Here is a 25,702-nt window from a genome sequence, read left to right on the forward strand (position 1 = left end):
AAGGGACCTACATTGGCCTATAGCTATGTTTGTAGTGTTTATAATGTTTTTAGTAGGCCTTTCGCTTTATTTACCGGTACCAGTTGGTGGCCTGATAATTAATTAGTTGACTTATGTTCTAGCATAACATGCATTACAAATATCCGAATAGCCTGATAGCTTAGTTTATACACGCATTTGCACTTACCCTACATCATCTTTAATGACATCTTTAAAATCATCTTTAATGTAATTAAGTGTTAAATGTCCAAATATTTATAGTTATAAAAATAATGTAATGATGTTCAATTATTCGCTTAATAGGCTATTATCATTATTATTATGATTAATTCATTAATTGATAGTGACCCGATTGCGAGGGAGGACCCGATTTGTCATGACAACGGCATATCGAAACCATTTGAGATGTCTTGGCATCATAAGTATTATACTTATACAGAGTGAATTACATAACCAGGGCCCGGTTCCCCAAAACGTTCTTATCGCTAAGTAGTTCTTAACCTATTCCTTAACCTCTCTCTTAACTTTATAGCACGATTCCTGACACGTTCGTACGCTAAGTATATCTTCTGTAAGTCACTCTTTCGTAAGGTTGGTCTGGACCATTCGTAAGCTCTCTCTTAGTGTTGTTTGAGCTCAAGACGCTAGTCGCCGCCACTGTGCAGCAGTCTTTAGAAATCAGTGCAGCGCAGTACAAGTCAAACTATGGAATGTTGACAATGTTGTGGCTCAGCAATGATTTTATGTTATGGACATTTTAAGACTAATAATAAAATATGTTCGCAATGGATACAGGCCTACCGGTATATGAAGTTGACTTTATTTGGTATCAGAACTAATATGGTGGTAATTAGCCTAGGCTATTTCATAATGTCATTAAAGCGTTTAAATTAGCAATCACTTTTGATAATTAAAATATGGCAAACAATTTGTCTCTAAATGGCTAAGATCTATAAATGGGTATGGTGGTGTCCAGTAAGCGACCAACTATGGCAGCGATCCAACGTGTCCTTGTATTGAATCAAAGAACGGCGCCGGCCGCGGAGCCGTTTAGTCCATGTCAATTTTTTTATTCGGCAAAACTTAAGCTCTTTTGACATTTTGCCTGACGTGGCTATATTAAAAAAATTTCGCCTCCCAAGACAACTCATTATGGAGCTTCTGGACCTTCTCAGACCTGCGCTTGCCAGGCTAATGCGGCGGAATTTTGCTTTAAGCCCTTAAGCCTTTAACCAATGGCAATCAATACCGCATTAAACAGAAGTAACTGCAGCTGCTTGCCAATCAATTCTGATTGTAAAGTACCTTACCATTAATATAAAAGTGTATTACATAATTTTTAGAAGTCGTTAAACCCATGTCAAGAAGCGGCACAAGTGGCACAACGGGATAAGGAGGGTGGATGATTAGCGAGGGATACCCGGTTCGTCTACCCGTCACAACATATCGTGTGAACATATTACTGACAATTTGATCATTTAATTAATAGTCTATATTTTACTGATAACTTAAACTATGTTAAAATAAATGTTACTGGAATAATTTGAGGAATGTTTCATTTGCATAGAACGTGTTGTCTTTCTTAACGCCGTAATGCACCTTCGCGTGAAGTGGAAAATCGATTCCTGAGCAATCGATGCCAACTAACTCAGCACCTTCACTTGGGACAGCGCCTTTGTAACATTGAACGTAAGAGGCAGCGTGTTAAGAAGCTTCCTTAGGGACACTTCGGGGAACACACTTAGGAACATAAACAACTTTGGTAAGATATATCTTTTGAGTCTTCTTAGCGCACTAAGAGTGAGCGTTATCGGGGAACCGGGCCCAGATTACTTTTTCAAGTAACTAGTAAAGTAACGCATTACTTTTAAAGTTACCCTATTATGCATCAAAAGTCAAAAAACACTTTCATTTTCTCACAATATACATTGCACATCACTACATTGTTCAATGATTCTCAAACACCAAACGTTTCTCGAATCCCGCGTTGAACTTGAGATTTGAGAAGCAGTCGTCAGTAAAATAACGTGTTTGTGGGTGTGTCAAGTTGTTGAATGTGGCGGACAACATAGGCGGGCATTATGCAAATGTGTCTTCTAGTGATGTAGAACCGTAAAGCAGTAGGATTCGGGGGAAAAACGACTCGTAAAGGCAGTTTAGAGTCGATTCTTTCTTTTAGGAGACAATAACTTTATTTATCGTGCACTTTCGACTTTACAACTTTGCAGAACATTTACAGAAAGGTAATATTCGAAATCTATAAGGGGCACTTTAGTTATTTTTTAAAACGAGTAATGCAAAGTACTTTTTTTCCCCATTTATTGACTCGTGTTGACATGTGCGCTGTGTAAACATGATGGTTATTATATTTCTAGACCAAATGTGAGCATGCATTTACTTATCTCACTTGCACAAAAACAGATTCAGCATTCTTCAAAATGAATAAAAACCGTGAAATGCAAACTCAGAATATTACGCAAACCTGCACTAATTAATTGTTTAAAAACACAAATATACTTTATAATATGCTTTATATATTTAATCTCACTTTATTAACCAATGTTTTTGCTACTGACCTTCGTTGATCCAATTCAGCCATACTTTTAAGCAAAAATTACTTTAGTTAAACAATGATATTTGTTTGTTTGAGTGGTGAACTTTTGTCTCCTGAGTCCTATTCTTCTGCAATTCAGAATGGTAGCACAGCTGAAAGGTTTGATCTGCGCCCTCAACTGTACAGGCGTGAATTTGCATTTCCTTCAGCTTGAGGCTTATTCATTTCACTTATGGTGTGAAAGGGCCTTTACATTTGCCAAAACTAGAACTCTCTTTGTTTTTTTGTTTTAAACAAACAACCAACACTGCTTATACATAAATTGTATGTATAATTATACATGACTACAATTATATAATAATCAATTACATATGACTACAGTCATGATTATGTGAATAAGTTCATGTCTATGAACCACTGTGGAAGGTATTTAATGATTAGACCAATTTTGTAATCATTGTGTAAGCTTAGACATTTTTGACCACACCTAACCTCTTGACTTATTTATTTTATTACTCCAAATCAACCGCTAAAATTCTTACTGTGTCCCTATTTTGTAATTTATTTAATCAGATTTTTAAGCAATTTAAACCTCAAAAAAATCCTAATTCTAATCCACATTTGCAGTGTTTCAGCCCTAATAATCTTTTGGATAACAATATTTGTGATGTTTGTATGTTTGGCAGTATAATTGTTTATTTATGGCATGTAAGCTAACAGGTCATGCTAACCAGTTAAACCTGGAGTCTTTGAAATTGACGAAATGAAAAACAAATCAAACATATTTCAGTTTTTTTCAAAATAGCAACCCTTTGCCTAGATTAAATCTCTGCACACTCTGGGCACTCTCTCAACCACAATCTAGAGATGCAGAAGTTTTAATCTGTGCTGGCTGATTGTCCATTAAGTAATCCATTAATAATAATTTGTAGGCAATCAAAGAAAACTAAGTATTTAAACAGAAGCTTTTAGATATTTAGTCCAGACTTTTTCCACCTTCACTTATTTGCATCTGTATTTTTTTTTATTATTATAATTCTGTACTGTAGTTGCTTACGGGCCATTCGCATGCTACAGAGGAATGGCCACATCCCCAGTGACCCCAGCCTGTTCAAGGCCTACGCTGAGTATGGCCACTTTGTGGATGTGAGGGTTGCAGCACTGGAGGCTGTAATCGACTATACAAGAGGTACACACTCTTTTGTTTAACCACACATTCTCTTTCCACCCTTCTCTTTCTTTTTTCTTGTTATGAAAACTGGGATCATTTAGTTGGTCTGGAATTACTTTGTCTTTTTTTTTTTGTAAGTCTGCACTGTGTAGCAACTGTTCTTTCCACAGGTCTCATTGTCAATGAAATTGAACCCAACTTCATTTTCATCAATACAGCAGTAAATATAGCTTTGTCGAATATTATTAAATTAACTATTAAAGCTATACATGAAACCTTGAAAGCATGTTTATTTCTCTTAGTTTTGTATAGTTAGTGACAAATTGCCAGTTAAAGTGTTATGTGGAAAATGGTGTTGAAAAGCCAACCATGATTGTTGTGGGCGAGTCTGTTCAAGGCTTTCCAGTAAAGCAATATAAATTTAAATAAATAAATATAAAAAAATCAGTGATGATGAGAATATATATATATATATATATATATATATATATATATATATATATATTGTCACTTTTACATCTTTCCCAACTTACAAATTATTTTTGTAAAAAATAAATGTATAACAAGCCTGTATAACAAGCATCTAAAACAGAAATCCCTTATCACAATAACAAGGGTAACAGACTTCTACAGAAAGAGTGGTTGCCCACTGAAGCTAAACAGGGTTGAACCTGGTCTGTACCTGGATGGGAGGCCTCCTGGGAAAACCAGGTTGCTGCTGAAGTAGGTATTAGTGAGGCCAGCAGGGGGCGCTCACCCTGTGGTCTGTGTGGGTCCTAACACCCCAGTATAGTGACAGGGATGCTATACTGTCAAAAAGCACCGTACTGTCAAAGAGAACCACATTGCATCCAACATCTTGACCTACAAAATTATCTGTTTTTAGAGTTAAAAAAAGAAGTATTCCTTCAGCAAAATTCCCTCCAGACAACTTTGAAATAATCTACTCCATTGGTTGATCATTGTAGGCCAAGGTATTTTGATGATTGCATTATTGTGGATCTTCATCAGATTGTTTCTGATAAAATGTTGTTTAAATTAGAGCTATCAATAGAAGTCCTTTGAATTTAAACACATTTTTTCTTTAAGAGATTGAACATCTAAAAAAAGGCCCTTCTCTGACCATAAGTGTGAGAGCTGAATATATTAGTTTGCAAGACAAATATTCCTCTTCCTATACTCTGAAACATGAAGTGAACATAAGCTTCATTAATTGAGCTCTGGTACTATTCCTAAGTGGCCTGATTGTGTGGCCGGTGAAGGAGAGCTTTATAGTTTGTAAACATCTTGTAAAACTTGCATTTTATGTTTGTATATTGGCAGTTGATAGGAGTTCCAGTGAACTGCAGTGGCTTCTGGATCTGGTACAGAATGACCCAGTCCATTACATAAGGTCAGTAATGATTTCAAACACTGTCTGTAATTTTTTTTTTTTTTTTTTTTTACACTGACCACTGCAAAATTAGCAGTTTCTCTGGATTTATTATTTATATGTATGTGTTTAAGTAAAATGAACATTTTTGTATTGTTCTATGTAATGTATTGACAACATTTCTTTCACATTTTAAGTAAAAATATTGTCATTTATTTGCAGAAAATGACAACTGGTCAAAATAACAAAAAGATATGTGTTTAAACCTTGAATAATTCAAAGAAAACAAGTTTATGTTCATTTTTAAACAACACCATACTAAGGTTTTAACTTAGGAAGAATTCAGAAATCAATATTTGGTGGAAAAACCCTGATACTTCCAATCACAGTTTTCATGCGTCTTGGCATGCTGGATTGATAAACAATATATCGACTTATCGCACGATATATGGACATGACCACAATCCACTGTTCCAGTGCAAATATAAACGTGACGGTGCAAAATGGTGCGCGCTCACAGCTAGTGTTAAGGCCGTTTCACACGGGATGCGGCAGTCACGAGTGTCTAGTTCATTTTCACAGAGAACAGTTTTGCATTTCACTGTGCTGTTTTTGCATTGTTTTTGAATATAAACGTGCGCTAGACATACATGTTTGACCTTTGCGCTCACGTCTTTTGCAGCATCTCATGCATGATGCAGCGGCATTGTAAACGCACAGTGCTCAAGTTAAAATAACTTTTAAAGACCCCCTTTGGTGAAAATCACGTATTTTACCATTCTTATACATCGAATTGTAGACAAACCTGTATAATTTGCTCTTCCTCTTGTGTGCACCATTACATTACTTAGAAAAGAAGATCAGGGAAAAATCTGTGGATGGAAAATCTCCATATAATTGGCTTTTGTGCAGTTACAAGTGTGTTTGTTTTTTTCTACTTGTTACTTTGCACTTTTTGTTAGTAAAAGGTTTAAAGTTATTTTATTATTTTATAATTTAGGATATTTCATTTTTTGACACTTAAATTCCAGTGTCTAAATATTCTTAAGAATTAAAAGTTCATTGCCATTTGAACGTGTGTAGGCAATATTGTGCTGTTATATTATGATTTTATATTCAGTGGCATAAAATGGTCTTAAAATGACAATAACATAGTTTATCACTATTATTTCTTGGACAATATATCGCCCAACAAAAAGTAGTTATTGTGACAGTGCCTATGTGCCTATTCTAAATGACTTGACATCTCTCCAAGCCAAGAAAGTGTTTGAGATTCTTAAATTTTCTGAAATACATTTGGGTTTCTTAATTTATTATTAAGGGGGAAAAATGTGTTGGGAACAGAGTATAAACCACTGATTCCATATTAAACCACATAGAGTTGATACTTTCACTGTAAGCTTTACCTGCGCTGACCAATACTACAGTCGAAAAATTGGTAAAGTGACACCTCTCTTATCTTTTGGTTTCATTAATTTAGAAAGTTTACGAAAGTCATTTTACTGTTCCATGAATTTAAGAAAAAATATCTTTAAAATGGAACAAGAAGCAAGAGAGAGATTGGAACAGATATAAAAGTTTATGGTGGATATTAATTTTAATTGTTTATTACCTGCTGTATATTTATTTTAGATTTTCATAATTTTCTACCCTCTTTAGGCATGAGATTCTCAGCATGCTTGCCAAGAATCCACCTTTCACCAAAGCAGTGGATTCTTCGTTATGTAACGAAGCTTTAGTGGACCAACTATGGAAGCTGATGAACTCAGGTAGAATACACACATTGACTTTTTTGTCTCGTAAGATATAACATCTGGGCCCAGTTGTTCAGAATTATCTAGATTTGGAAATCCCATGTTTTTCTATCCATCTTACTTTTGGGTCAGTTTTTCAAAGCAAAACGGATTGGATCACTCTGATCCAGATACACACTTTTTTTGGATTACCAAATCTGAATTACCAGTGCTCCAAATGGGGTTACATTTCACAATGTTGGCTACTAGCTATGTAAAGGACAACAGGTAGAGTCAATGTGGGGTCACTTTGTTTTATTTGAAGAGAAATAAAACAACATAAACAATCATCTCCTTCCATTTTCAATTTCCTTGAAATCAGACCTCTATGGGGGCACTAAAGGTACATGGTGATGGGAAAAGAAATATGAAATGGAAGAAAAATAATATATTTGAATGTTTTTTGCGTTCTCTCGCAAAAGTTTTGCATTCCCCCAATAAACTTTGCATTCACATTTAAAAAAAGTTCTTTGCAAATGATTGGAAAGTTTCTCGGGAGAACGCAAAACATTTGCCCCACCACCCCCCACAACAAAATCAAATATACAGTACATTCAATAAGGGATGCAATTGTTAGAAGCTACCTTCGACTGGATGCAATTGTTAGAAGCTACCTTCGACTGGGTTATCTCTGATGATTGTGCCAATGTAGTTTATATACAGTGATTAAAAAAACGGTTTGATATTGATTTTTATACTGCTGGTTGGGGGATTATTTTATTTCGTCAATCTCTTTTTTACTTTAAAGGCTTAATAGTCAGCCTAATGTCTAATTCTACTTTATTATTTTAACGGTTTAACTATTTAACTAATCAAGAGCAAAATAAAAATATAAATGTGTCTATATATATTACATGATATAAATGTTGGATATTTTGACCATTTAAAAGTTGTATTACATTTTTGTTCCTAAAATTCACCCATTTTTTTTGTATCAAAGATATCCCAATCTTACTAAAAAGCTTTAAACAACACATACTACCAGCTTGATCCAAACCAAGATTGGATTTTGTGATCTAATCCAATTTTATAATCCTTTTTTTCTTTTGAACAACCCATTTTCAAGATTTGATCCAATCCAGAGTAGCCGAAATCCGATCAGATTACTTTTAATGCAAAAGCATTCAAATACGTACTGACTCTTCTACCTGTTGTTCTTTGCATACAGCAGCTAACTAGCCTGGCTCCGTCCTCCTACGTACTTCCGCTCAATTTTCATTTTCCTTCAGTACTACGTCTGGGTTTGCTGTATATTCTTGGGTTTTCTCCGATCAATTTTTTACCGGTCCAATCAGCGAACAGAGGGAGTGGCTGAGAACGATGACGCTGAGGTGCGCTAGTTTGAATTGTAGACATACGTCACGACCAAACGTTAGCGATTGGTTATGACAGATCCAGAGTGACTCTGGACAGATCCAATAGTTTTAAACTTCAACAGAGTACCCACCTTCAAGGAAGTTAACGCTTGTCAATGGAGAGAGGCCAGACTCTCTGTACAAATGAAATGTGTACGAGAGTCTGGTAGGACCAGGCTAGTAGCTAACAGCCTACATTGTGAAATGTAACCCTATTTGGAACACTGATAATCTGAAAAAGTGTGTATCTGGATCAGGGTGATCCAATCTTATTTTGTTTTGAAAAACCGGCACAAAAGTAAGATGGATTGCCTGATCCTTGATAGCAAAACATAGGATTTTCAAATCTAGATAATTCTGATACAGATTACAATTTTTGAACAACTGGGCCCTGGATTTAATTAATCTTTTTACCATTGTTGACTGGGCCAAAAACCTAAACGGTCCATGTTTGTAGAAAACGTTTAGTGAATATGTCCTGACATTTAGCAAACCCCTCTGCCAATAATCATTTCATATATTGATCTGTTATGCAACCCTCAAGGTGGTTTGTTTTAAAAAGAACTCTTGAGTTTTTACATGTATTCATACTCAGAACATATTTATGTGCAGATGATACTTTCAATTCTGGTTCTCTAACAGTAAGGCACTATTGGCCTGAAACACAAAAGTAAGTTTTGAATGAAAGCAGCTATTCAATACTGTTGAAACCACAGCACATTATAATCTGCTTTTGATTATTGGCGGTTCTTCTTAGGAACTGACATAAATCTTTTTTTTTTACAACCCTTGGCATTGGTTCTTTAACCAAAGTCTCTTATAGAGCTGCTGCTGTAGTGAGGAGTTTCTTGGTTTATTTTCTGACGGGGAGGTCTTGTTCTGCTCTCATTGTGTTAAAACACACTTCTGTTCATTCAGGGTTTGTAGCCACTCTTGGCAGTACAAGTGCTGAGCCATTGCCAGCTCTGATTAAAGTCAGTTCTCGTAAATTTGGTTGAAGCATTTGTAGACTGTTATAGGACTTTAATATGTTATCCCATGATCTTCTTTCTCAGTTCATACCCTGTGGTTCCTCCAGTGATTTTTGAAGTTGCACAGTCTGTAATTTTGTTTAATATACATGACTGATCCAAGAACAATCTTAAGTATTTTATCTAAAATGCATGGCTTCATCTCTTTCTTTTTTTCTTCTTTAATTTAAAAAACGGCTCATACAAATTGTGCTTAAATAAAACAATGAACTGCAGGTCCATATGATGATCTTTCTCTTTGTAGTCAGCCCTTGCTGTTGCATAAAGTTCTGTGCATAATTTGCTTTAAATCCGTAGATAGTGCTTCTTTAGAGTGGTGCATTGCCACAGAGAGAGAGAGAGGGATTTCCTAAGATAAGGGACTTATAGTGTGATTTCCTCAGACTTGAATATGTACATTTCTTATTATCGGCATTGCTGAATTCGTGATTTTGATTGGTTGACAGACTGTTGATTAATTTTCTATGACTGTAGGTTATGTAGTAGGTCCAGGTTTGGTGGGCACATTACAGTTCAATGCCATATATTTTTTCTAAAATTGGAAGCAAGAAACTTAAACACCTATTATGCAAAATTCACTTTTACATGGTGTTTGAACCTAAATTTGTTTGGCAGTGTGTGTAAACAACCACCTTATAATGATAGAAATCCACCCACTCCTTTTTTTTAATCCCCATAAATCATAAGCACCGTCAAGTCACATTTATTTATATTGCGCTTTTTACAATACAGATTGTTTCAAAGCAGCTTAACAGAGATGACAGGAAAATAATGCAACAAAGTTTGTTTTCCAGAAGAAAATAGCTTAACAGACAGTCCAGCTTAAGTAAGTTCAGGGATGTTTAATTTTTCTTGTAAAAAAATATTAATTTAGTTAATTTAAATATATAGCCGAATAATAATTATAATCTTATAATAATAATCTTAGATAATTTATGCTTAGCATTAGCCAGAATTAATGTCTGGCGTTCTGGCTCCCGGCAAACATGTGACTATGGGGCTGGTGTCTCTATTTTCACGTTCCGTGATTTTGAGCTAAAACTTCACATACACACTCTGGGGACATCAGAGACCTATTTTACATCTTGTAAAAAGGGCCATAATATGTCCCCTTTAATAAATAGGCTTCTATACTTAATCAGGGGCGTAAAGAAGTAGATCTACACACAAGAACAGTTTAGGAACAAAAACCGGAAAGATGTCACAATATATATGCAAATATACAGAATACTTGATTCCAGACCACTGAATTATAGACAATTTATTGTACACATCATGCTTGCTTTATTACGATAGGTTTGATTTAGTTTTCACAAAATCAAAAGTCTGACAATCTTTGCTTTCAAATCTGGTTTGTTGAAATCTTAAAATGTCTTTGTATGTGTCTCAGGTACCTGTCATGACTGGCGTTTGCGATGTGATGCCGTAAATCTCTACTACACTCTGTTTGGGCTGACCCGACCCTCCTGTCTGCCGTTGCCAGAGTTGGGTCTCGTGCTGAACCTGAAGGAGAAAAAAGCTGTTCTCAACCCCACCATCAAATCTGAACAGGGCCCTGGTGGCCCAGAGGTTACCCCGAACATGACCTTCACCAGCACTGTAAACATCTCACTTAAATTCTTACATTTCTCTGTTACAATTGAATTTCCTTATGCTGTGATTGGTGAACTTTATCACACCATATCCACATCCTCCCCCACAGTCTGTGTTACCTGTGTTTTGATGCTCAATACAAGATATTTAAAAAAACTGGTAGCAAGTTGAGAATAATTAAGATGAACAAACCTAAATTCATTCAGTCGTTAAGGCACTTTGTTAAAAATAAACTTCAGCCATGCATTTCTAATAGTTTGATCTTTTGGACGGGTATGCAGTTAGGTGCCGTTTGTCTTCATCCAGGGACAGAACAAAGTCGGGCTGTCTTACTTGACAACAGTATGGGTCTTACAGAGCTCGAACTTAGCACTGGTGCTCCCAAATTCAAAAAGGTAGGAGCACCAGCAAACATTTAGGAGCACCACAACTACAATTTATATATATATATATATATATATATACACTCACCTAAAGGATTATTAGGAACACCTGTTCAATTTCTCATTAATGCAATTATCTAATCAACCAATCACATGGCAGTTGCTTCAATGCATTTAGGGGTGTGGTCCTGGTCAAGACAATCTCCTGAACTCCAAACTGAATGTCAGAATGGGAAAGAAAGGTGATTTAAGCAATTTTGAGCGTGGCATGGTTGTTGGTGCCAGACGGGCCGGTCTGAGTATTTCACAATCTGCTCAGTTACTGGGATTTTCACGCACAACCATTTCTAGGGTTTACAAAGAATGGTGTGAAAAGGGAAAAACATCCAGTATGCGGCAGTCCTGTGGGCGAAAATGCCTTGTTGATGCTAGAGGTCAGAGGAGAATGGGCCGACTGATTCAAGCTGATAGAAGAGCAACTTTGACTGAAATAACCACTCGTTACAACCGAGGTATGCAGCAAAGCATTTGTGAAGCCACAACACGCACAACCTTGAGGTGGATGGGCTACAACAGCAGAAGACCCCACCGGGTACCACTCATCTCCACTACAAATAGGAAAAGAGGCTACAATTTGCAAGAGCTCACCAAAATTGGACAGTTGAAGACTGGAAAAATGTTGCCTGGTCTGATGAGTCTCGATTTCTGTTGAGACATTCAGATGGTAGAGTCAGAATTTGGCGTAAACAGAATGAGAACATGGATCCATCATGCCTTGTTACCACTGTGCGGCTGGTGGTGGTGGTGTAATGGTGTGGGGGATGTTTTCTTGGCACACTTTAGGCCCCTTAGTGCCAATTGGGCATCGTTTAAATGCCACGGCCTACCTGAGCATTGTTTCTGACCATGTCCATCCCTTTATGGCCACCATGTACCCATCCTCTGATAGCTACTTCCAGCAGGATAATGCACCATGTCACAAAGCTCGAATCATTTCAAATTGGTTTCTTGAACATGACAATGAGTTCACTGTACTAAAATGGCCCCCACAGTCACCAGATCTCAACCCAACAGAGCATCTTTGGGATGTGGTGGAACGGGAGCTTCGTGCCCTGGATGTGCATCCCACAAATCTCCATCAACTGCAAGATGCTATCCTATCAATATGGGCCAACATTTCTAAAGAATGCTTTCATCACCTTGTTGAATCAATGCCACGTAGAATTAAGGCAGTTCTGAAGGCGAAAGGGGGTCAAACACAGTATTAGTATGGTGTTCCTAATAATCCTTTAGGTGAGTGTATATACAGTTTTATTCACAAGTTTGGGCATCCCTCTGAGGCTGCATGATAATTTGCTCTGTCTTTTTAAGAAAAGATCGTAGTGATATGCGATTCAGTTTCTAGAGAAAGCTGTGATGTTTTTCAGACAAAAATTCTTAGTTGTAGCATTATTGAGTTCTATGAAATAAAATAAAATGTGAAAAATAGGCTGTGCAAAAGTTTGGCTACCCTTTCAATTTCAATACATTTTTACAGTTTAACGCATTAAAAAAATATAAAGCAAATAACGCAGCATCCGTTTTTTCCGTTATCCTTTGACTAGCCTTACATTATATGATCAAGCTCTTATTCATGCAAAAACCATTCAAGCACGACAAGACAAAATACGCTGTCTGTAAATGTCCTGTCTATGTGAGACACACGACAAACAAAAAGACGTTCTCCAGTATCGTGCGTACTCTTTCGCGCTTGAACGAACAATAACAATATTGTTCAATAACACGAACAATAACACAATTATGCCAAAATGTCTGTTTTGTCGAGTAATCTCATAATAGCAGTCTTAAATGAATGTAAAGAATTGTGAGAAAATGAGACGCGCGTGAGATCCGCGTCATGTGCAGCAGCGGCAGATCTTAAAGTGACAGCAGCCACTAATGCTGTCTGTCATTAATGTTAAGAACAAGGGTAACAGAAAATTACTCACTGCTCTTGACTAAAGAACTTTGTAGCTTTGTTAAGGATTAATCTATATTTAATTGATATAATTTATGCAGTGCAGACTGTTTGATAACTTTATTCAGTTTCTGTATATTTCTTACCTGTTAGACAGGTAGGAAGGGCACAGGTAAATATGACATTTATTATGGGTTTATGTGAGGATTGTTTTAAGTTCACTTAAATTAAAAGTTGTTTAAAAATATATTTTTGAAGCCTAATAAATGTAAAAAAAAAAATGTATAGCTTTTCAATTACTCTGTAATGTTGAATGGCTATAATTAATGTTGTGACAGTTGTGTACAAAACGTTCACCAATTACTGCACAGTATGTGCAATGCATATAGATTAAATTTCGGGAGCATATGCAAACCAAAATAGTCGCAATTTCGGGCCTTGTCTTGTGATTGATGGACAGACATGATTTGTTAAGAGCACACCTCCGTGATTTATATACGTTCTGCCAGGTTCAGACTACTTTCTTTTTTTTTTTTTTTTACGATAATCACTGTGTCAGATTTTGACTCCTAAATTCTTATGTCGTGGACAAGAAACATGTCAGAATACATGTTGCTTCCCAACAAATCATGGCTTGCAGTTGTTATCGACGTGTGTGATGTCATCGAGAAGGCAGAACTAGCAACCGACTTCTGGAAACAAGAGCTTAAACAAACAATGACTATTGAAGCGGCGTCTTGGCTTAAAGCTAATTCCTGTACTCACCGGGTTGCTGAATCACCTCCACTGTCATTTGCCAGCATTTATTTTTTCACTGTCATGGTAGTGTCTCATGGAAACAAACATCATAAAGGCAGGGGAAATGTTTCCATAGCTCCACAAACCTTTCCTCCATTGCGTAATTCCACAGTGCAGCACCAATACCATCGTCTTTCTTTCGTTTCGGCATGTTTAAAAGCTGTGTACGAAAGAGCTTCTGTGTTCATATTGATCAATCTCACAGATAAGAAAACAATTAAACTTGCTAGTGTGTCTGTCTGGACTTTGTGAAGCGTTGCAGACGCTGCGTCGGTTGTTGTCCACTGTGGCACACTATACGAGATAAAACGACTGATTCATGTATCCTGACACCCTATTGGGCTTTTCACACATAGGGCTTTATAACTCCGGGTTATATGCTTAATGATATTGGATAAACATGGTTAATGATTGTTTTTTATCTTACCTTTATAGTCTGAAATGTCCATTCAGTATAAACTCGATAGTAGTACAGTTTGCAGTTCGGGGATGCGCAATGCTAGAGCTTTTATGTAAACAGGCCACATGCTGCGTTCATCCAATCAATGACACCGACACCGCAAATATGCAATAATGCAGCACACATCTTGTTTTCTGTTGGCTACACAGCAGAATCACACAGAGGATGACATCAGTGTAGACGTGTCTCAAATAACCCAATGATAGTCAATAATGTCAGACATTGCATTTGAGCTGAAACTGAAGAGTGAATGAACGGTCGGTAAACTGCAGCGTTTTGCTAGCTGGTTATTAAACTCAACCAAACACGTCTTATATTTGAGGTTAATCAGATATAGACAATATAATAGTAATCCTACAACTTACATCTGCACAAAAGGACGCGAATGCGCACATGAACTTGACAGTGCTTGTCTGATGTGTAACTCTTGCTGTGCTCTTCCTTTAACAGTGCGCTGAAAAACAACATACAACATTCTATTACAATCGTGTTCTCATTATAATGTTATGTTTATGATAGATTGGCACTGCACATCTTGCACTTAAATGCATTTCATGATCAAAGTGATTCCAGGCATCACTGCAGCACACTTTCTAATCCAGTTTCACTTTATTTCGCCGATCTGGAAGGCGTGCTGTCTAACGCTAACAAATCAGACTTCAGGAAACGCCCCAAACGTAATAACCAATCAGAAAAAAAGAGAAATATATTTTTTAAAGTCAGGGCGATCATCATTTTAATGATCAATCCTCGCTGTCACTTACGAGTACTCTTGCCCATCCCTATTTCTCAGTGATTATTTGAGTAAGTACAATGTAACCTCATCACCTTAAAATAAAGTGTTACCCAAAATTGTCGAAATGCCCATTATTCGCGAGCATCCTCGTAAGCACAGTCTTAAACGAGCTAAAAAGGCTTATACGAATGTAAAGAGTTATGAGAACATCGGATGCGTGTCAGATCCGCATCATGTGCGGCAGGTCTTAAAGCGACAGCAGCCTAATATACCTGCTGCTGTCTGTCATTAATGTAAATCAAACAACAAAAGACAAAGTTAAAATAAACAGCTCTTGACTGAATCACTTTTGTAGCCTTAAAGGTGCTCTATGTAGCTTTTCTTCTAAAATGAATCCTTTTTTTATTGCCTGTGTGTGAAGGGGTTGTAATCACACATTACAATGATCCACTTGTCGGGTTTTGCTATTACCTCTGAAGGCCAATATTCATATTTATATGTGAAGTCTCCGGGTCGGATTTACCACGAAATCCAACGGATGTGACGTGCATGCGCGCTACCGAGCCTCTCTATTTATATACAGTCTATGCGACCGACGGCACTGCAGCTAACGACATGGAGTCTGATAACACCCCAAAACGACCTGCCTCCAGCACAACACAAACTCCACAAATATATAAAAAACAAAAAAAAGTTTTATCTGCTGAAGCTCGTCAGGCCAAACGTGATTCTGATCGACTCAGGACGAAAACACGGATCAACATCGGCAAAGCTTTTGAATTATTAGTAAACTCTAATGAAATAGCAAGGTAAACTAAATGAGACATGAAATGAGTACAAAAGACTGTTCCAGGATAAGAAAAAGTAGGTGCTTTAGGATGTATACTTGTTTTATGTACTAGATCTACTGTCTAACTTCACTCATCCCACTCCTATCATATTGTTTATAATAAACATTTCCAGACACGTTCAGTACAGTAATGCTACTTCCTACTGTCTTACTGTTACACTGACATTGTTCAGTCTAGTGCACCGTTTTCGTTATCATATTATACATTCACCTATGTTGACATTGCTGATTGTGAAAGATACACGAATAGTTAGTGAAATGCCTTATGCTAGATAACATCACATGTCGGCTAAATGCAGTCAATGTAACGTTATCATGGTACGAGCATGGAGCATTAGTTCAACGTCAAGCTGATAAAAGTAGCCTATTATTGTAACGTTGCAGTGGGAGTTTACATGAGTTTCCAGCATGTTGTGTGATGCTTTCGCCGTTGCATTGAAAGTCTCCGTGTGGCCGGTAGTGAATGCTCGCTCTTGAGATCGCACACGCACACAAGCGCTCTTGTTGCAATCTGAAACATCACCACTAGAGGCCACTAAAAAATACATAGAGCACCTTTAATAGGGATAAATCTATATATTTTGGCAGAGCAGGTAAAAAATCAGAACCGACCTGACTGGGCCAGTAGAACAAATCCTTTGCTATATTTACTATATAGGCACAGCTAAATGTGAAATTTATTATAATAGGCTGTAAAAAAATGATGGGGTTGGAGCTAAACTCTGCATGACAGTGGCCCTCCAGGAGCAGGACTCGACACCCCTGTCTTTAAATGAGTAGTTTAAATGAAACACAAACCAGAATGCTTGAGGAATGTTAATACCCTTAAAAACCCCTGAGGTGCTTATAATTCATTATTTTTTTCCCCCATTTATCATCCTCAGCTGGAGGAGGAGCATGCTGTCATGGAGCCAGCATTGAGTGGTGTGGCCATGGCCCCACAGGGTTTAAAGAGGAAGGCAGAGACTCCGTTAGGTTCATCTCCAGAACCTGGACAAGTTATGCAAGAGGAGCCCAGTGCTAAAGCACCAGTGAAGAGCAGAGTGAGTAATAATCAGCAATGAATATGCTTATTAGATCCATGTTACCATAAAAAAGAAACCCCTAAATATTTGAATTGTATATAGTGCCAAATGTTCTAAATATAACTGCTCACTCAGTCACTCTATGGCTAAAAAAAAAAAGTAAAAAAAACTCAAAATATATGGCTTCATTTTGCACTGTAATGTTTCTCAACTACTGTCTTCTCACCCAGGAGGAGGAAGATATTGATATGGACACAGTTCATGACAGCCAGGCATTCATCTACCACCATCTGAACATGTTGGAGAGACCTTCAACTCCAGGCATGACAGAAATACACAACACACTCAAGAGTCAAGACACATTTTTGGAAATGGCTATTAAGTCGAATAAGTCTGATTTTTAAATGTATCTCTGCCTATAGATATTAGCCCCTTTCAGACATTTAGATTATTGACATCATGGTGCTGATGTGATGTGTGAATGGTATCTTATGGGCAAAAAGATGGAATACTTTTGCCTGTGTGAAAAGCACATTTGTGTATTTACTGGAAAATTCAATCTGGTAATTTAGCGTAATCTAGTTTTAATGTGTTTTATGTTGCTTCAACTTTTCTCTCACTATTTCATAGGGAAGGAACCATCTTCAGTTGAGCAAGCCATTCTGTCCATGCCAGGAACACCCATGCCCACACTGAGCAAAGAGAGCACATCTGCCAAATATGGAGATCACCACCACCACCATCATCATCATCATGAGCACAAGAAGAAGAAGAAAAAGCACAAACACAAACATAAACACAAACACAAGCATGAGAGTAAGGACAAAGATAAAGACAGAGATTCTCACGCTTTTAGTAACAGCCCTGCCAGTGGCCGCTCCATTCGTTCTCCATCTCTGTCTGACTAATTGTCCAAGTCCTGACTTACATTAAAATACACATTTTTAATACATTTTTGATACATTTTTTTTACCCATTTTTCAGTGCTCTAAAGGCTGGATTGCCAACATGCAATAGGTCAATAGTTCATGCAAAAAGGAAAATTCTTTCATGTAAATCAAAATGTTCATGTTGAGTTAACTAATCGTGGCTTGTTTCCCATCCCTGTAACAACCTAACATATGCAGTACATGAGAAGGAAAAATTTGTTCTGCAGTGTCATCTGACCACACGTAAAGCTGACTGGTTTATGCCCTCTTAACCGCACACACACAGATCCACTGACTCTCACCACCCAGGACCACTAGGGTTAAATGCAGCCACTGTATCTCAAGATAAATGTCAACATTCTGAAAGTACTTTTATGAGGGAAAATTTCACTCTGTGGTCTCTATGGTTTACTTAAGGTGAGCAAACTTTTAAATAGGAAATATGTTCATGGTTATTTGAATACAGTAAATGTAAGTAGTACGTTTCACTGAACTTCCTGTTAATTGGAAAGTGTAATAATTAAAGCCATAAGTCATTTTTACCAGTTTCACATCTACACCCCAGTCCAGTTTGTATTTCATTTATGTAGGAATTTTATAATTCAGTACTGCAATTACTGAGTTGTTTTGTTCACTTGTTTCTTTTTATATTGTATAAATCCATAAAGAGATTTTGTTGAAAGCTTTGTATCTTTGTTTTGTTTTTTTGTTTTGTTTTTTTGCTACAAAAAAAAAAGTTCTCAAATTGGAACTCTGTTTTGATAAATAGGTAAAAAAAAGTCATTGTCTTAATTTTTCTCAGGCATGTACATCTATACATATGGTGAGGAACTGTAAGCTTATTGAAATTAGTGTTTGGGATGCACGCTTGGAGTACCCTGATATTAAGAACAAAATAAAAATTTAGCAAAGCTTAATTTCTAGTTAAAATGCAATATGTATTGATCCCTGTATGATCAATGTCTCCATATACAAAATGTAGTTCATAATCAGTTTCCATTTTTTGATTCATTGTAGAGTTTCACTATGTTTATCGAAACATGTCAATCAGTATCCCAGATAATTACAAAATACACTTACAAAAAAAAATGTCCATGTTCTGTTATGATTTACTTTCATGATTGTTTAGGGGCCTGCAGGCCACTATGATGTTATTTTACTAAAACTATTATTTTTCCTTCTAATGTTTCCAATCTTTTTAGACCTAACTACAAAATAATTTGGGCCCAAAAATAACTCATTGTTGAATGCAAATCCAAACAGATAACTAGAATTGCTACAGTTTGAGAACCAATAAGGGAATCTTAATGCATTAATTGCATTTATTCGTGCTTTTCTTTTCTTTTCTTTTTAAGTCAAATGTCTGCTTGATATCAATGCTAAGTGTTGTGGGGGCTGTTAAAAGTCTCAGCGTAATTCGTCACAGGTCTGCCAGATGTGACGTTAGTTCATGTTTCCTTGTGTGTATTGGTTGCGGGTAAAGTAAACATGTGAATCTCGGTTGGAATCTCACTCAGCGCTGCAGCGAGTCAGGGACCAGACACACATCAACCATGCTGCAACTGAAATGGGTACGGTACGTTTTTGTGTTCTCTTTATAATGAGAGTTATTCAAGCTGACTTTTCTATTACATTTTATAGATGTGAATAAATAATATGCCTTGACCCAAAGGCATTATAACGCCATTGTATTGCACATAGAGGTCTTTTAACATAGTCTTATGAAAACTTTTAAAAGGCAGTTTATTGGCAGCTGAAAATATAAATATATTAGACTGCTTGGATTTGCTGTTTGGAAACCTCAATTATCTTTTTCGCAATGCAAGAAGTCTAATAAAAATGCTATTACACTGTCACTATGTCTTCTCTACCGTCCTATATGTTGATAGAAATGTGAAATTAACTGACGGGCGCTTTAAATTTGCATTATTTTACAATATCTACTACCTCATCCAAAGTTTGAATGAGTGTGTTTTACTGCTATATCCGTATTCTCCGTTATGTGTTCTCTAACGGTGTGTTTGTACGCAGGTATTCTCCGTTGTGTTCTCTAACGGTGTGTTTGTACGCAGGTATTCTCCGTCATGTATCTTCTCTCGCGGTGCACTGTGTGCGAGGCTTATCCACATAAGCGGTCCGACAAGGCAGGATCATCAGATGAGTCTTTCTCTGGATGTAGGTTTCTTCAGAATTTGTTTTATATAGGCTATATATATAGGCCTACTATATAATATAGGCCTACATAGATTCGGTGGTGGCTTTTGTGTCCTCATGCAGGAAATATCATGTTCTTACTTAAAATATTGAACAATATAAATTGTAAATGTAATATAAATTGCTTTGTAATCTAAAGCAATCTTAGCCCTAAATAACACTATTTGAACTCTAAGCATATTGAAGTTGTTTAAAAAAAAATGTTTTAGACATTTTACAGCCTTTTGAACCAAAAATCTTTCCTTTTTCCTGAGGTGTGTTATCCATTTTTATGATAAATAGCCTACAACACTTTCTATCTGTGAATTTGTTCCCCCATTTTTGTTGCATTGTTTAAAAAGCTATCAGTAATGATTCTCTCTAATATAGAGAGGTTTTTTTTTCAATTATTACATTTATTTTAACAATTATATTAAAGGTTTTTAGCTTGCCCTTCAATTTATTGTCCTTTAGTACACACAAGTATAGTACTTTGGACTACTTTCCCTTCTACTGAAATTTGGAAAATTAAATGATGTTATATTATAAAGCAGTCATCACTTCTTAGGAGGGATAACAAATTTGATGTGGTCAACCTCAATACGTCCACTTTGTTGAGGAAAATATGAAAATATGAAAAAAGTTAGTGGAAAAAATCGTATTTTTAAAAACCAAACAGTTCTTTATTTGAGAAATCTTTTATGTTAGCTTATTTTTGCTCAGACGCATTGCCTGATTTTAAGTCAGAATGTCCACTCTGTAGGTACACTTTAAATATTGAAATACATAAAGACTGATATTATACAGGTATCATATCCTTACTAATAGTGATATTTAACACATTTTAAGGCTTAATATCAAGAAGTGTGCAGTAAAGTACTCCAAATAAAGTTGAATTATAATATTTACATCAGTAAGTCTCAAGAGTAATTTCAATAAATATGTTAATGGATTTCTAGTATGCTTCGTATGAAATAAATGTATTTTAAATACATTTTGCTATAGGTTTTTTTTCACTATAGGGCTCACGGTGCTTTTACTAATGTTAACAAATAAAACATTTGATTGTAATAATGTATTAGTAAATGTTGAAATTAACATTAACTGTTGGTGTTGATGTCGGTGTTGGTTGAAGAGATTCCCCCTTCATGTGTAAAGCGCTTTGAGTACCTGAAAGCTATATAAATGTACCAAATTATTATTATTAACATTAACAAAGATTAATAAATGCCGTAGAAGTGCAGTTCATTATTAGTTTGTGTTAACTAATGTCAACTAATGAAACCTTATTGTAAAGTGTTACCAATAATTTATTAACTGATATTCTTTTAGGAACACAAGTTGTTTAAGATAATCTACACAATGATACACATAATCTATTTAAGATTAGAATCATAACTATTTTAAACTGTTGTTCATTTGTCCCTAACAAGGGGACAAATTTCTTTTAAATTGGCACTCAAAGTTCATCAAATCAAAGTTTGATTTTCTAAACGTTATGATGTCCAAAAGGCACAGAAAACCAGGAATATCCCATATATAGCTTCAATTTGTAATTGTATACTCAGTATTATTATATTTATTTTTTTCATTTAAAAAATCTGAAAATATGAAGAAATAAGCTAAACTTGATGTTCAGTCACATGAGATAATGAAAATATTAAAATATAAGAGTTCTAATGAAGAAAAATCTGTTTCTATTTAGTGTGGGTCACCCCCTCAAGGGTGCTGCCATATTGACATAACATGTCTTGTCATATGGAATTACTACTAGAACTACTTCCATAGATATCTATAACCTACATATATACTGCATTAGCAGCTATTTCTATGGGCTGCCTGCTATGCACAAGTTGTCTGCCATATTGGATACGCAGATTCATACACACATACATAGATTAAGAATACAGCTGCAGGGAGAGAGCTCATAGTCCAAGGCAATGAATGAGCCAGCCTGGTAAAAAACACAAGCCACCAACAGCGCACAAAAAAACAATCATTATTTAGTCCAACTACATTCAGTATGCGTATATTATTAGAAAAGCATGGATGAAAAGGAAGAAAACTAAACATGAACAAACAGCTTCACTGCGAAGTGGCAGCCGTTAATAAACAAACTAAGCGTCAGTGTAAAATCCAAGATTATCGATGCTATTGGGACATTCACGGATAGCTAAACGAAAAGAAAAACTTACAGAGACCTCTTTTAAATTGATAGAAATTCAATTCTTTCTTTCTTTCTTAGTTGTGCCACCATTTGTAGTGCTAATATCTGGAAAGGAATAAGAGAATAATATAAGAGGAAAAGAATAAAATATGAGCCATCAGTAAAATAAGTTCTTTGATCTTTTTTGTCGTGTGATGGCGTAATTTATGTTGTACAGCTAAATGTGAAAGTCTCTTTAAGTAATGTTATTAACCTTATTTTTATCACAATTATATATATCACAACTATTATGTAAACTCAGAAAATTCCTGAGGGAACCCATGGCAACAGGACCATGGTTGTCATCATGACTGAGCAGCTCTGTTGATTACTTTTATTATTTAATACAAAATTATTGTGTCTTACACAAACTGTTGCATGAAGCAAAGTAGGCATCAACTGCCTTAAAATTACCTTTACCTCCTTTACCCAGATTATTAACACTTTCCTTGCAAATTGCAAGTATTTCCTTTGGAATACGCTAATTTAGTTACAAAGTTTAATGATTGAAAGATCACTTAACGTACATTCAGATATTAGAAATGTTAGAAATTTAGTTAGAAATGTAATGAAATGTACATTTATGTTGATGTGTTAAATGCATGTAATAGCTTCGTGAGTCCAGCCCATGTGATATTATAGAGGTTTCACTCAAGTTGGTTTTGCTGTGTATCTTGGACAGCATCACTGTGTATTTGGTCTGTTTATGTACTAGGCCAATTCAACTGATGCCATTCTAAACATGTCAAGACTGTTTCTGTAGCCTAGCTTTTAGAATTTAATCGAGCTTGAACGAAAGGAAATAATTTGACCTTGCATTATCCAGTATTCAATGATTCATTGTTCATTCTGCAATTTAACTTCATAGCGTCATTTGTGTGTTTAAATGGTCCGCATTTTTTTTAATCAAGCCTTCATGTCAGTCAGTTCACGTAGGCAAGTTGTAATGAGCAAGGAACATTTAATGAAACAGCCACTTTCTGTTGCTCTCTCAGCTGGTGATCGAAAATTAAGGAAATATTTGCTTTGCTCTGCCCTTAAGTCAATATTGAGATGTACAGAGAACATTTCAGCTCCTTGACCCATTTTTGAGATTTTACAGGTGGAAGTAATTGAACTGCATATGCTTGTCTAGGCTTCATAGGCTTCAAAGCAGAGCAGTCTTTGCACATGCATGACAAACGTTTAATTTTAGGTGGTGTGTGCTTTTAGATCTAAAATTTCTCTTTAATCTTTATGTTCCATCTTCTTTTTTCTCTTTCTTGATCTTTATCCCCCCCCCCCCAAGTTCTCTCTGACCATCCTCTTAACAGCCTATCAGGTTCCTGCAAAAACAGGTGCTTTGAACTAGTGGAAGCAGAACCCCCAAACTGTCGCTGTGACAACCTGTGTAAAACATACGATACGTGTTGCTCAGACTTTGATGAGCACTGCCTGAAAACAGGTAAGCCCTATCTTTATTTGTTTTTCTGTTCAGTTACGAGATAGACAGTGGGGTCCAAAGTCTGAGGGCACTATCATACACCTGGCGCGACGCAAGTGTTTTTTGCTAGTTTCAGTCCGACGCAGTTATCATTTTCACGTCCTGCGCCATGTTGTTTAAATAGCAAATGCGTTTGCGCCCATTTGTGCGCCCATGGGCGTGCTGGTCTGAAAACGAGGTGTGTTCGGGCGCATTGTTGGCGCGTTGCTATTTTGAGACAACTGAAATAGACAGCGACATTGACCAACCAAAACCTGGTCTATAGTCAATGGGACAGTATTTTTTTTTTTGTTATTTAAACAGCGCGTTAGTAATATGCGCCTATAGGTCTAAACAGGTCTAAACAGATGGTCTGCTTGCGCGCTTTAACCTTGTGCATGAGCAGATCCGTTTCCTCGCTAGATAAGTGTTCGGTTTTTCCGCTTGCGAATTCCGCCATGTAAATAGCAAATCCGCAATGGCAGGAGCGCAACTGGCTTTTAAAGGGAATGGGAGATGAGACTCTGATTGGTTTATTGCACATTACGGCCAAAACACACCCATTAATCATTAAGAGAATAAGGACAACCCTTTTAGACCATTTTTCCTGTCGTTAAACTAGCAAAAGTGGATTCGGACACGTCCTAAGTGCACTTGCGCCGTGCGCTTTAGACCATGCGCTTAGAACGTTAAAATAGGGCCCTGAGGCTTTATGATGTGAAGGAAAATGTAAAAAATTTGCAATGTTAGGTCAATAATGAAATAAGCACATTTTTGACATTGACAACTCACTTGTACAAATGGTCACTTTTAATTGCATTTACATTTACATTCATGCATTTGGCAGACGCTTTTATCCAAAGCAACTTACATTGCATTTCAAGGTACACATTTACATACATATCAGTTCTTGCTTTCCATGGGAATTGAACCCATGACCTTGGCGTTGCAAGCACCAACGCTCTACTGTTTGAGCTACAGGAAAGCATCCATTGAAGCACACAATGCTATTTCTCAGATGATGCTGGATAACATAGATTCATCAGGTTTTGCACAAACTTTTGTCTACCAAATACTAAGAAGTTCTCAAATTCATGATTCTCAAATTAAAGTATTTTTTACTTTTGGACCCCTCTGTAATTTTTGTCTTTGTCTAAGGACAGGCTTACCTTAAATTGCTTGTGCCAGGCTACTGTAACAGTTTCCTTTAGTTTTGCATTATGCTGATTTAGTCTACGAGAGATGTTTCATTATTTTGTGCCTTCAGCGGGAGGGTTTGAGTGCAGTAAAGAGCGCTGTGGTGAAACTCGTAATGAGCAGCATGCCTGTCACTGCTCAGAGGACTGCATGGCCAAAGGAGACTGCTGCTCCAACTACAGGTCTCTCTGCAAAGGTGAGGGGCTTTCATGTATTTCATTTTAATGTAATTTGCAGAAAGTTCAGCAAACCTGGTTTAAGGTGGAGGAGACAGACCACTCTTAGAAAATATTTTAATTTATAAGTGCCTATCACGTATTGGCAAATACATTGCTGTACTGTTTGCTCTAAAACACCCATCATGTATATTTTAGTCAATTCCCATCAAGCTCTTAGGCACAGTAGGCCTACTTGCATAACTAGAAAGTAGGGAAACACTTTAGAATACTGTTCCTTCATTAATGAATAACTACACAGGAACAAAATGAGTAAATCATTATTAACACTCCAGTAACTATTAACTAACAAGAAACTCTAATTAACGAGTTAGTAAGTAACAGCGCTCAGTTGAATGTGGTAGTTCACTATTAGCTAATCAGTAACTACTGTTTTTCATACCTCACTGAAGACTACTATA

At 36.4% G+C, this 25,702-nt stretch overlaps 2 protein-coding genes across 4 annotated transcripts in view; both read left to right on the forward strand.

Annotated features, from left to right (window-relative positions):
- The window catches only part of taf2 (TAF2 RNA polymerase II, TATA box binding protein (TBP)-associated factor), a 68,087-nt gene extending 49,529 nt beyond the window's left edge, over positions 1 to 18,558 (forward strand). For both annotated transcript variants that reach the window (XM_056257700.1, XM_056257699.1), the window contains exons 20-26: positions 3,604 to 3,743; positions 5,049 to 5,118; positions 6,757 to 6,866; positions 10,667 to 10,875; positions 16,938 to 17,096; positions 17,309 to 17,399; positions 17,709 to 18,558. In XM_056257700.1, the coding sequence (XP_056113675.1) occupies positions 3,604 to 3,743; positions 5,049 to 5,118; positions 6,757 to 6,866; positions 10,667 to 10,875; positions 16,938 to 17,096; positions 17,309 to 17,399; positions 17,709 to 17,986 (1,057 nt within the window). In that variant the 3' untranslated portion in view covers positions 17,987 to 18,558. The remainder of the gene's footprint in view (positions 1 to 3,603; positions 3,744 to 5,048; positions 5,119 to 6,756; positions 6,867 to 10,666; positions 10,876 to 16,937; positions 17,097 to 17,308; positions 17,400 to 17,708) is intronic.
- Positions 18,559 to 19,517: 959 nt separating this feature from the next.
- enpp2 (ectonucleotide pyrophosphatase/phosphodiesterase 2) overlaps positions 19,518 to 25,702 on the forward strand; it is a 41,427-nt gene continuing 35,242 nt past the window's right edge. For both annotated transcript variants that reach the window (XM_056257701.1, XM_056257702.1), the window contains exons 1-4: positions 19,518 to 19,578; positions 20,080 to 20,182; positions 23,695 to 23,850; positions 25,136 to 25,261. In XM_056257701.1, the coding sequence (XP_056113676.1) occupies positions 19,561 to 19,578; positions 20,080 to 20,182; positions 23,695 to 23,850; positions 25,136 to 25,261 (403 nt within the window). In that variant the 5' untranslated portion in view covers positions 19,518 to 19,560. The remainder of the gene's footprint in view (positions 19,579 to 20,079; positions 20,183 to 23,694; positions 23,851 to 25,135; positions 25,262 to 25,702) is intronic.

This window comes from Rhinichthys klamathensis, unplaced genomic scaffold (genome assembly GCF_029890125.1).
Source record: "Rhinichthys klamathensis goyatoka isolate OS25496 unplaced genomic scaffold, OSU_Roscu_1.1 h1tg000006l_1, whole genome shotgun sequence".
In the NCBI taxonomy this organism is placed as follows: Eukaryota; Metazoa; Chordata; class Actinopteri; order Cypriniformes; family Leuciscidae; genus Rhinichthys; species Rhinichthys klamathensis.